Genomic DNA, 14101 nt, shown 5'->3' with positions numbered 1-14101 from the left:
TCCGTCTCACAAAATGCATTTTGGGTATATGAAAGCCAACTTTTTTTACAGCCCACCCACGAAGTATGTGCAGCGGAAACGGTGCACGAATTTCATATACGGTATATTTATACGGTATATTTATACGGTATATTTGGGATTGGCAGCAGAAACAGGGCCTTAGAAGAACAGCGGCGTTTTGTGTGGATTGTCGAAACAATCAGCCTTTAGTTTATGATAGTGTTTTTAATATAATTTATTACTAAAGAATTATGTGTTAAAATTATAGTTTCTATTAATACTATTAGGCCTAGGCCTAATTATTAGTCTCTAAACATATGTCTATTCTAGTAGAGCTGTGTGTGTGTGTGTGTGTGTTATAGGTATGACACAATCCGAGTAATAAGTCAGCAAAATTAAACAATAAACATTACACAAAAATACAGTTTTTATTCTCGTGGGTCTAATCTTCCCATCTCATGTGTTCATAAAATACGCGCATTTTTAAAGTTCCTTTGAGTACATGCATTGTTTGGGTGTGTAGAAAGCGACGACCTCGAATTGGACGACCCCAACGACCCGGGCGACCTCGAATTGAACGACCTCGAATTGAACGACCCATAACACGAAACCGACGACCCCTATAGCCTAGCCTAGCCTAGGCCTAAGTGTGGTATAACATCCCGAAGCCGAACATAGCCAAAGATCTTTAAACTATACCTTATTATATAATACTCGCAAGCAAGCAATTGATTGAAAAAATACAGAAATATCGCCATTTGATACTGATTGTGTCGACACGAACAAACGAAAATATATGGAACGCCAAGAGTGCATAATTAAAACTGCATTCGACATATTAAAAATAAATTAAAAAGAAATAAATATTATACAATACATGGTTAAACCATGGACGTATAATTACATCTTGTCTTCTTATAACGAACACTATAGGCCTACCAAGCAGCGTAACATGTGCATGGGGGGATATGACCGGTTGGGCCGCCGACAAATTGAGCCGCCGGTAATTTCTATGAAACGGCCAGTGCGTCTTTTACGACATTTCGCGTAGTGATAGAGTGGTGTCCTAGTAGGCCCTATATAAGTTCATGGTCTTTAGGTTTATTGTGTCATGAAAATAAATAATAATTACATACTACAATTTTGTTGGTTTGAAACAGCAAAGGAAAGTAGTCATATTTAATAATTTAATTGTTTTTAATCTTTCAAGGTAAAAATGCAGTGCACTCCATAATATTTTTCTCGTGTGTATGCCTACCACGTAAAATCACGTTGTCTCTCAGGACTAATAGAGTATTGATATTCTTCGAATGAGGTTAAATAATTATTATTTTTTATTTACTATCTTTTAATATCATATTTTATTGAATTTTACAATGTTAATACACAAAATATTATACTAAAAAACGGTGATTTTATGCAATTATTTTACTTCAACTGCCGCCTGAGGGGGCAACATGTTTACGTCATTTTTGGCTAAAAACGATCATTTTCGGTCATGTTTTAGGCCTTATATTTTGGAATCTACAAGTCAGATATTCATAATTATTTCTCTTTAATTATAATATTTAATAATATATACTAAAAACCGTGATATATAAACTTTGGAATATACATTTATATCTAATAATTAATAGAAATAGAACTTCTATTAAATAGAAACGAGCACCGGCGAAAGTAAGCATTTGGCGTTTCATAGAAAATAACGTTTTTGGCGGCGCCTCAACTTGTCGGCGGCTCAACTTGGCCTAATCCTGCATGGGGAGGGCCATAAGAAAGCTTTACATTTCACACATGCATTGTATACGGTCAAACCTTACCTGCCGCTGAAAAAGGGCCTGGTTTGCCATGTTTATGATATTTCGTGTGCTAATCGAGTCGAATGCAGTTTTAATGATGCACTCTTGGCGTTCCATATCTGTTCGTTTGTTCGTGTCGACACATTCAGTATCAAATGGCGATATTTCTGTATTTTTTCAATCAATTGCTTGCTTGCGAGTATTATATAAGGTATGGTTTAAAGATCTTTGGTTATGTTCGGCTTCGGGATGTTATACCATACTTAGGCCTAGGCTAGGCTAGGCTATTATAGGGGTCGTCGGTTTCGTGTTATGGGTCGTCCAATTCTAGGTCGTCCAATTCGAGGTCGCCCGGGTCGTTGGGGTCGTCCAATTCGAGGTCGTCGCTTTCTACACACCCTGCATTGTTTGATAATAAAATAGCAGAATTAAAAAAAATACAGTACACAAATTATACACATTCTTTATTCTTGTGGGTCTAAGCTTTCTTTGGGCTATGTCCAATGAATTACTACTTAGTTTAATGTCTTGCCTAGCTGTCGATTAGCCTCGACTCGACACATTTTGTGTGAAGAAGAGTGCGCGAAGGCAATCGCGTGAATTGACTTAGAATCCTAGGCCTACTGTAGAAAGTATCGTATCGCAGTTGTGTAATCGCTTCTTGTTGCTATACGCTTGGGTGCACGCGGAACAACACATTTAACTGATGAATTATTCATGTTTATTTTGTGACGTTTCATGAGGGGTCCCCAACTTATGTACGAAAAAAAAAATCGCCCCCCGGACAACCACCACCTGGACCACTACCCCCTTAGGACAACTACCCCTTTAGGACAACTACCCCCGGACAAATATCCCCCGGACAATTACCCCCTTAGGACAACAACCCCCTTAGGACAACTACCCCCTGGACAACTACCCCCCTGACCATTACCCGACCCCCCGGGTAATTACCCCGCGGACAACTACCTCTGACACAATACTCCCCGTAGGACAACTACTTCCTGGACAATACTCCAAGGGCAAATAATCTTTTAGGACAACTACCTCCGTAGGACAACTAACCCCTGGACAACTACCCCCTAGGAACAATTACCCCCTGACAATTATTCCCGGAGAATTACCCCTCCCCCTCCCGGGTAATTACCCCGCGGACAACTACCTCTGACACAATACTCCCCGTAGGGCAACTACCTCCTGGACCTGGACAATACTCCGAGGGAAAATAATCTTTTAGGACAAATACCTCCATAGGACAACTAACCCCTGGACAACTACCACCAAGACAACTATCCCTTTAGAACAACTACCCCCCGGACGGACAACTACCACCCAGACCATTCAACAACCTGACTCTGCAACAGTGTATAATAGGAATTAATAACTATATTTTAATTCGTTACTTTGACGAATTACTATTCATTATTGTAAACAAAAGTAAAAGATTGAACATAAATATAGCCTGGTATAAACTGAAGATTGTCACACATGATCATAGGATAGTCGAACGTATTACTGTATATAGTACTCCCTGTATTTACTGTAAAGACTGGGTTCGCTAATAATAATAATAATTTTTGCGTCAGGACAATGCTTCGATAATAACCACTGGTCTTGAAAGAATTAATTTTTGTCTAAAATTTGTCATATATGTATTTTTGTACACTTGAAGAATAATATCACTTTTGATATTTGACCTCAATGTTCACTCACCGAATAAACGGCGATCTTTAAATAAATTCCCCTCAAATAAACGGTGACCATGTCACTCCCATGAAACATCATATGGAATAAGCGGCGTCTATTTCCATTAGATTATACCCCCTCCCATTGAATAAACAACTTTCTTCCAATAAATGTCCACCTAAAAACCACCTAAACAATAAACAGCCCAGGCCGTTTTTTCAATAAATACGGTACTTTAAATCTAGCACATCTATAGGGTATAGCGTGCTGTTAAACAGAATAATCGGTTAAAAACGGGTGTTTCGAAACTAGAGACCAGAGACCAGAGACCCGAGACCCAATACGAACAGGGAGATCTAAATATACGAAAAGGGAGACCCACGTACGAAAAGGGAAACCCCACTATACGAAAAGGGAGACCCCACTATACGAAAAGGGATACCCTAATATACGAAAAGAGAGACCTAAATATACGAAAAGGGAGACCCAAATATACGAAAAGGGAGACCCAAATATACAAAATGGGAGACCCAAATATACGAAAAGGGAGACCCACTATAAGAAAAGGGAGACCCCCTATACGAAAAGAGAGACCACACTATACGAAAAGGGAGACCCTAATATACGAAAAGAGAGACCCGAATATAGATCTCCCTTTTCGTATTGGGTCTCGTGTCAGGTCTCTAGTTTCGAAACACCCGTTAAAAACAGATGATTTCATTTTTACAGAAACCGGTCATATATATTTGTCTACTTTTGGATTGGGGGGGGGGGGGGGGGGTAGTTGACCGGGGGGAGGGGTAGTTACCCGGGGATAGTTACCCGGGGGGTAGTTATCCTAAGGGGGTAGTTGTCCTAAAGGGGTGGTTGTCCGGGGGGGGGGGGTAGTTGTCCGGGGGTTTGTTATCCTAAGGGGGGTAGTTGTCCGGGGGGTAGTTGTCCGGGGGTAGTTGTCCGGTGGGTAGTTTGTCCTAAGGGGGTAGTTGTCCGGGTGGTAAACATCCGGGGGTAACTGTCTAGGGGGTAGGTGTCCTAGAACCGATTAATTTACTACTTAAATTAGTAACTACGCGTCCGAGGCCGCTAGACATCACGTCCGGCGTGGTCATGAGGGCGCTAGCATGAAACACACGGCCGATCATCAAGGCTTAATGAAGAAATTAAATAAAATACATATCAACACTACTATTTATTTGAATTAAATTTTAATAATTAAAAAAAATTAAAGTTAAATAATAGATTAATTAATATATTCATTTCCTCCAAAAGGACATAAGATTACAAGAAAAAAAAAACACAGAAAGGAGGTCAGACAAATAAGGAATATTAAGTTCCTATCACACAAGTTAATAACTTTATCTAAAATAAAGTTGTACTGCTTCTAATCACAGATTAATTACTGTACTGATATTAAATTAAAATATTGTAATTTTTTGATAATTTTCCTATTTCTGTTTGTGTGTGTGTGTATTTTTAACGAGTTTTTAAGTTTACATTCATGGTCTCTCCGGTGTGTGTAATCTCAAATGTGCTCTCAGATTCTCAAAATTTTAATTTTGTTCGGACAATTTTCGCATTCATGTGGTTTCTCTTCTGTGTGCAATCTGAAATAGTTCTTTTACAAATACAGTACTACGGTACTACGGTACAACGGTACTACGGTACTACGGTACTACGGTACTACAGTACTACAGTACTACAGGGATCCTTTACGATGCTTTGTGCCTGGTAACATGCCCCATATCAGGGATCCTTTACGATGCTTTGTGCCTGGTAACATGCCCCATATCAGGGATCCTTTACAATGCTTTGTGCCTGGTAACATGCCCCATATCAGGGATCCTTTACGATGCTTTGTGCCTGGTAACATGCCCCATATCAGTGATCCTTTACGATGCTTTGTGCCTGGTAACGTGCCCCATATATCAGGGATCCTTTACGATGCTTTGTGCCTGGTAACATGCCCCATATCAGTGATCCTTTACGATGCTTTGTGCCTGGTAACATGCCCCATATCAGGGATCCTTTACGATGTTTTGTGCCTCAGTCTAAATGTTTTATCAAATGTCTCCTCAGACTGGTTCTATATCTAAATTTTTCCCCACATTGTTTACATTCATATGGCATCTCACCTGTATGGATTCTCAGATGTCTCCTTAACCTACTTGCATATTTAAATTTCTTTCCACAATCTTCACATTCACAAGTTTTCTCTCCTGGATACAATCCCATATGCGTTTTTAATCGCCCGTTCTGTTTCAATATTTTCCCACAATGTTTAAATGCAGGTGCCTCTCTTGTGTTTGATCTAGAATGTGCTCTCAATTCAGTTCTATATCTTAATTTGTTCCCACATTCTTCAGAATCATATGGCATCTCTCCTGTATGGATTCTACAATGTTTCCTTAACCCACTTACATATTTAAATTTCTTTCCACAATGTTCACATTCATATGGTGCCTCTCCTGTGTGCACTCTCGAGTGTCTGTTCAGACTACTACGATTTTTAAATTTCTTTTCACAATGTTCACATTCATATGATCTCTCTCCTGGGTGCACTCCCATATGCGTTTGTAATCGCCCCTTCTGTCCTAATTTTTTCCCACATTCATTTTGTGCCTCTCCTGTGTTCATTCTCGAGTGTCTGTTCAGAGTACTAAGACTTTTAAATTTCTTTTCACAATGTTCACATTCATATGGTGCCTCTTCTATGTGTATTCTTAAATGTCTTTTCCAATTACCACAATCATTAAACCTCTTTCCACAATGTTTACATTCATATGGCTTCTCTCCTGTGTGTATTCTCATATGTCTTTTCAAACTCTCAATGTGGTTGTATTTCTTTCCACAATATTCACATTCATATGGTGTCTCTTCTGTGTGTATTCTTAAATGTCTTTTCCAATTACCACCATCATTAAACCTCTTTCCACAATGTTTACATTCATATGGTTTCTCTCCTGTGTGTATTCTCATATGTCTTTTCAAATCGTAATTCTGGTTGAACTTCTTTCCACAATGTACACATTCATATGGTGTCTCTTCTGTGTGTACTCTCAGATGTTTCTTCAAATCTTTCTTTTCTGCGTGCACTCTCAAATGTTTTTTCAGATCGTCATTCTGGTTGAATTTCTTTCCACAATCTTCACATTCATATGGTGCCTCTCCTGTGTGCACTCTCAAATGTTTTTTTAAATGCTCATTCTGTTTAAATTTCTTTCCACAATATTCACATTCATATGATGTCTCTCTTCGGTGCACTCCCATATGCGTTTGTAATCGCCCCTTCTGTTTAACCATATCAGGTGACACTTCATTTGGTGCCTCTCCTGTGTGTACTCTCGAGTGTCTGTTCAGAGTACTGCCATTTTTAAATTTATTACCACAATGTTCACATTCATATGTCTCTCCTGTGTATGTGTGCACTCTCATGTGCATTTTTAATTGCCCACTCTGTTTAAATTTCTTTCCACAATGTTCACATAAATATGGTGTTTCTCCTGTGTGTATTCTCAAATGTATTTTTAAATTCCCTTTCTGTTTAAATTTCTTCCCACAATGTTCACATTTATATGGTTTCTCTCTTGTGTGTATTCTTAAATGATTTTTCAAATTCCCAATATGGTTGAACTTCTTTCCACAATGTTCACATTCATATGGTGTCTCTCTTATGTGTACTCTCAAATGTTTTTTCAAACCGTCATTGTGGTTGAATTTCTTTCCACAATGTTCACATTCATATGGTGTTTCTTTTGTGTGTACTCTCAAATGTTTCTTCAGATCGTCATTCTGGTTGAATTTCTTTCCACAATGTTCACATTCATATGGTGTCTCTTTTGTGTGTACTCTCAAATGCTTTTTTAGATCGTCATTCTGTTTGAATTTCTTCCCACAATGTTCACATTCATATGGTGTCTCTCCTGTGTACTCTCCCAAATGTCTGCTCCACCCACAATTTAAATCTAAACCAAGTCTGACAATGTTGACTTGACATCGAAGAAGTTTAAACTCCTGGTGTGTTTGAACGTTCAACGTGAAATCATCATTGAGTAGTTCATTCTTAGTCTCCATATCAATCCCCAAATGTATCTTCAAATCATTTAACATAAGTTTATCTCCACAATGTTCACATTTGTATAGATTCATTATTATGTGTTGGTATAGTAGTACTGTGAAAGTCTACTGGGTATTAGTAACTGAAAAAAAAATGGTAAGTCTTAGTTTTGATACTGAATAGTGAAATTAAAATGTTGGAAAATAATGTTAACATAAACAAAGTTTCTTTTTACAATTAAATGGGACAAATAACAAAATGTAGATCTGTGCGCCGGTCACTGTTCTCCCGGAAGGTTTTGCCAGCAATATTCATCAGAATTGGTTCCAACCGGTACTAAAAATGGTGTAAGAAAATATTATATAAAACAAACACCTTCCTAAATAAAAACCTAACTCTCCAAATATAAAAAATAATAATTCCTAAATAATAATAATAACTACTTCCTAAATAAAAATACTTCTTAAATATAAAAACCTACTCTCTTCAATAATCTCTCTCACTATCATTCAAATTATGAATTGTAGTAAAAGTTTAATACTACAAATCACATGCAAACTAATCAAAAGAGACGCCATTGTCAACGTCGTTATCATTCATCACATTTCTCCTGGTCTGGCATCTGGGTTTTCCTTCCTTCTTTCCTTCAAAAAATAGCTCGATTCTGCCTCACACAGTGGAATGGAACTGCTATTTATTGTTTTCAGCTTTTCCAATGGATTGTTTGATGATGATTTTGGTCTGTAAGATTTTTTAAAGATCTATGTTTGTTTAGTGTCAACTTGGTGTTTTACTTCTTGGATCTTTATATGATAGCGATATTTTACGAATCTTCTGATTATTTTGACGGTGTATATATTTTTAGTTAGCTCTTCAACAACTTTTTGGGTCTGGCCTTTTCTTTACGAAGAAATGAACTGGGATGGTCACAAGGCATGGAATCATGGTAGCGCGACACACATATCTGATGTCAAAGTAACTCGTACATTGGTGTTGCTGATGTATCTACGGTTTTTCTTCCAACATCTAATCACGCTGATACATCAGGATGACTGCAATATCAGTACCTGATGCCTAGTTTCACTCTTTACATCGCTGATGTTCACCGCGCTCCTCAAAATTAATTTTTCGTTACGCGGATGCATACCACACTGTATGAAAACATTCAAACTCTTTTGACACCTTTAATACTAATTATACTGTAATAATGTTATCTCCTTGTCCCACTACTTTGCTCCTAACAAACTCTCCCTCAACCCAATCATAACATCTTATTTGGAGTAATAATAATGCTGACGTGTCCATACTTAAAACTTTATTGAAAACCATGAAATCCCATCAGTTAAATCTATTAAATTTCATTGGGTTATCATTAATAACAGCCTCTCATCATGGAAACTCTCTGAGAAAAAAGTGTGTCTTGGAATCCTATCTTATCTTAGTTATCTTCCTTCCTCCCCTCTAGTATTCTCAAAACCCATTATCCTTACTCATCCTTCCTTATTCGAGCTATCGTAATATTGTCGTGGCCAACCCAACAAACATCCGTAACCTTTCATATTCTGCAAAAATGCTTCTAATTATAATCTGGGCCCATCCAATGATCACGGACATTAATTTTTTTACCAGCCAGGTGTTGTTGTCGTCGTCATTATTAGTGGTTTTCTTAATAAGCGGAATAGGTAGGCATACAGGTGATGGATCTTCAGTTGTCTTTAAATATAAACATGTTAGCATTGGTTTAACATTGTGTTCTCACGGTCTAGCAATTTTTCCACCTGGCAAATTGCCACCCGGCACATTGCCACCCCGGCACATTGCCACTACCGGCCATTTGACACCAGGCCTGTTGTCACCCGGCAATTTTCCACCCAGTCTGTGGCCATCGCTTAGTTTCCAACTGGCCTGTTGCCACCCGGCCTGCTACAAAGGCGCGTAGCGTCTGGGCGAATATAATAGGGCTATACTTTCCCCCGCTCTCAGTAAAATCATTTGTGACTGGGGGAGCCAATTCATTAAACCATCTGAGATCTGTGACCAATGATGGTATACAAGATCGTGGGATTTAAAAAAAATCTAATATCACGATATAGAGATAATTAGGTCCGATATTCTCATCCAGTGGAAATGCTACTGATCAATGTTAATTAAACAGTTGTTTTTACGAATTGTTTTGTGACAGTCAATTGAAGATTCTGTATATCATAGGCTTTTGTCCTCATGAAATCAGTAACGAAATTGTACACATTTATTTGGATAAAATACAAATTAAGTGGTAATCAAGGTGGTCTACTTTAACAATTATCGGAAAACTTTAAACATCTGGATCTATACCATAGAAAAGCAATTCATTAATTAAAATGATTTACACATTTTAATCTTGCGTTCATTTAAATTTAATTGCAGGCCTAATTAAAAAGGGCAAATAACACTCTCAGATCGGGAGGCAAAGGGCCGGGTGGCAAAAGCCCGGGTGTCAAAATGGACTTGGAGGAAATGGGCCGGTGTCGAAATACCGGATGGCGAAAGGCCGGCAAAAAGCCGGAACCGACCGGAACCAATGTACTACTCATATGCTAATTAACGTTCAGGTGGGACATACATTGACCTATGACCCTTTCTTAAGGGGTCATGGTACAGGATTTGGAACTTTACGTTTTCTCAGTTGGTTAAACTTACTTATTGTACTTTCCAAGGTTTCATCGATGTACTTGAACCTTCTTATTTTTAATGACCACTAATTAATTACTTTCTTAAGCCTCGGGTTCGAGGCCGACTCGCTCCTAGTTCTGGTGGTGGAACAAGTCTTCTCGGATAAGGACTATAAACCGTAGGTCCAGTGTACACAGTTATAACCTGTGTGTACTTTAAAGAACCCAGTTCATTATTCGAAAAAGAGTAGGGGGTTACCCCGGTGAACTGGTTCACACAATAGCCTCTGTATCAGGGGGATTACCACCTATCTGATAGGACAGTGATTAATTCACTATTGGTAATCCTTGGCCACAGTGCCTAAAGACATAAAATAAAATAAATAAATAAATAAAATAGATCTTCAATTAAACTCTAAAAATATACATTTTAGCATTGGTTTCACATGTGTACTCATATTTTAATTAAGTCCGGGTGGGACATACATTGACCTTTGACACTTTCTTAAGGGGTCATGGTACAGGATTTGGCCCTTAAGAATTACGTTTTCTCAGTTGGATAAATGTACTTATTGTATTGTCAAAGGTTTCATCGATGTACTCGACCATGCTAATTAAAATGCTAATTAGCGCTAATTAGTGGACTAAGTACAGGAGTTGACACTTAAGAATGACGGAGATCTTCAATTAAACCCTAAAAATAAACATTTTAACATTGGTTTAATTTATGTACTCGATTATGCTAATTAAATCAAATTTTGGGGTATTTTGAGCGCCCCTCCCTAGAGTTGGTACAGGGGCGGGAACTTAAGAACGGCCGTTTGATGGTTCCAGGACCCCACTTGACATATTCTATGCCTCAGACCTTTTGTACTCGCAATGCCAAACAAATTTTCATGGGCTCCCGGATATTTTGTTTTAGGAAGCTATTGTGTGAAGCCAGTGGAGCAGAGTATTTGTGTTGAAAAGAAGGCTTGTGTGGAGGTTGTTGATTGGAGGAGAGGTATAAGAGTTAAGTTAGGGTGTGTGTTGCTGATTGGTGGAGAAGGATAAGGTGGTATGTGTACAATTGAGGGAATTTTGAAGGAGATGAAAAATGAGAGGAGACAGAGAAGGAGGGCTATGTTATGTTAAGCAAGAAAGGGATAGGAGAACATTGATATGATAAACTAAGACGTACAGTGGAGAAGAAATTGTAATTGTTGTGGTGATAAAGCAGAAGCATAAAGGAATTAAAGTGATATAAGTTAAGGCTGTAATTAAAATGTATTGAGAACTTTTACTTGGGGAGATTACTGGGGAGATTACTGAGGATTAATTGAAATTGTGTATGTAAATTGAAAGAAGAAGTAACTGTTGGAAATAGCAGAATTAGTTACATTTAAAGAATTGTTCAAAGTATTGAAGAGTAACTTTACTGATACTGATATTATTTTACGTGGAAAAGGAGAAAGAAATAATTGGTCGGGGAGCGGATTGGGAGTATAGAACGACATAAAGAAACATTTTAACTTTATATTTAATTTATTTATATGGCAGAAAATAGATGCAGTTTGGGAACAATTATAATGGATAATACCAGAAGAACGGGAACCGAGGCGTGGGAGTTGTTTAGTTGCAGAATCGTTTTAACTTTTATCTTTCTAATTTGTTTTGTGTCTGCATCGAGTCAGAAGAAGACAAGAAGTAACAAAATTGTGGACCTATATTATTTGTTGGGGGGGGAGGGGGGGGGGGGGGTTCTGAGATTTATTTGACAATAAGAAGATTGTTGATATTTTGTCTGGAAGGATCGGGAAATTTGGGGAATTGTATAAATTGTGTTGGGAATAGGGATACTGTATCATTGTTTGAGAATTGGTGGGTTTTTGTTTGTGGGGATTTTTTTTGTTGGGGTTTGGATTAGAAAGGAAAGAATTGTTTTGCCAAACGTGATTATTAAATATACTTTTTATATTGCGAGTTGTACAGTTGTGGCTATTTACCGTTGTTTACCGGTGGTTACCAGAAATTACATGTCCGAAAGAGCCGTAGTTGCGGCTGTGTGACAATAAACTAGCTAATATCAATAAGCCTTTTCAATCAATTAAAAAAACATTTATTTTGTTAAAAAAAATGGACGATGGCAGGATCCCAAAAAAATGATAATCTTGTGGGGGGATTGCCTAATTAATTAAAAATAGATATTATGAAAATAATATAATACCATATAGATACAAGTTTAAAAAAATGAAGAAAACACGATGAGTAGAATAAAGTACAGCTACATACAGGGTATAATAATATTAAAGTAATAATAAAGAGTAGCACAAGGGGTATTCCGACCTTGGCATTTGTAATGGTAATTTTGTTTTTGTAGTATTAGTTCAAGTTGAGTATATAGTATTATCAATTGTACAGCGCTTTGGTCACTTGGAAAAGCGCTATATAAATCCAAATCAAATAAATAAAAAAAATAAAAAAATAATAATCTTTAACAATCACTTTTGCTACCAACCCAAATAGTACTACCATTGATGGGAGTGCAATTGTTCGCCAGAGGATATCACCTAGGCCTACTCTATTAAAATTGTTTAAGCATGGAGAAATATTATTTCTCCATGGTTTAAGTTACCAATTATGGCGTTTTATAGCCTATGAGTCGGTTACATTTTTGTATAACATATTCTACATGACTATGGTCACCTCTTGATAGCATTACACCATGGAGGTACCTCCATGATTACACCTAGATATTTATATGTTTCACACTCATTTATCGACTGGTCTCCTAATTTCCATAATTACCTAGTAAGTACATTTGATTTAGTTGGATTAAATTGCATTTTCCAAGCAATGGCAAATATTGCAGTTTCTTAATGTTGATTGACTTTTTCTTAAACACTAGTAACAATTTGTTCAGACCCTGGAACCTTAAATCAATCTTTACTTTGTTTGTTAAACTTTGACCAGAATTCCTTACAATTTTCACCTTCTTTGTTTGCAATAACAATTGATTTATCTACCCTCATTTCTAATATCGTTTGTTTGATCAAATTCTTAGTAAACAAACGCTTTTGTTTTCCATAGCCCTGGTTTGTTTTCTCTAGGGGTCATGTGGGTGCGTTGTTGCTGCTGTAACTAACCAATGACAATCATCTTATTATAAATGCTAAGAAAACTAAAGACTTTTGGAGAAACAACAAAGATATACAGTAGAACAATTAATTAAAGTATTAACAATGAATGCGTATGTAACAACAGAGCACAAATACTTGGGTACAACTATAGACGATCAATTTAGTAGGAACAATCATACACAAAGTGTCTATTCTAAAGTTAGTCAATGCCTATTTTTTCTTAGGAAGCTTACGGAATTTAAAATGTTGGACAAGATACGCTGTTCCTATTTTACCAAAGTGTAATCAAATCTGTTATGACGTTCTGTTGTATTGCCTGGTATTCAAATTTACCTAAGAAAAACATCAATCTAATATGTAAAATAACTAAAGCAGCATGTAAAATAATTGGCGTAGAAATTGAAAATATATTTTAAAACGGCTCTTAATAAATTAGAATGGATAATTAAAGATGTGACTTGTTGGCTCAAATATTTAAACAAACTTCAAAATACACCATACGATATAAAGCCAACGATTTCAATGCGTGATTCTAGTTTATTTTGTTCCTCAATATAATCAGATTCCAAATCCCATATAGTATCACGATTGACTACAAACAAAGGATATAAAAAGTGTGTAACTACAAATATTTACAATCAACTATCTCTAATTATCTACTGTAGTAAGCTATAGTAACAAACTACAAATTATACTATTAAATCAATGCGTTATATAATTTCATATAAACTGTGAATACTGTGGTACTATAGATTACTATTTTCAAACTAAACTACTAAATATAAACTTATA

The 14101-nt window shown here is 36.9% G+C and overlaps 1 protein-coding gene across 1 annotated transcript; it reads right to left on the bottom strand.

Annotated features, from left to right (window-relative positions):
• Positions 1-4983: 4983 nt before the first annotated feature.
• Positions 4984-7631, bottom strand: LOC140051055 (uncharacterized). Its single transcript, XM_072096136.1, has one exon. It carries the CDS (start codon positions 7629-7631, stop codon positions 5529-5531), a length of 2103 nt encoding a protein of 700 aa, XP_071952237.1. The 3' UTR covers positions 4984-5528.
• Between the last annotated feature and the right edge of the window lie 6470 nt (positions 7632-14101).

The sequence above is a fragment of the Antedon mediterranea genome, chromosome 1, assembly GCF_964355755.1.
Source record: "Antedon mediterranea chromosome 1, ecAntMedi1.1, whole genome shotgun sequence".
NCBI lineage: Eukaryota > Metazoa > Echinodermata > Crinoidea > Comatulida > Antedonidae > Antedon > Antedon mediterranea.
Note: the sequence above shows the minus strand (reverse complement) of the source record. Positions and strands in the feature narration are given on the sequence as shown.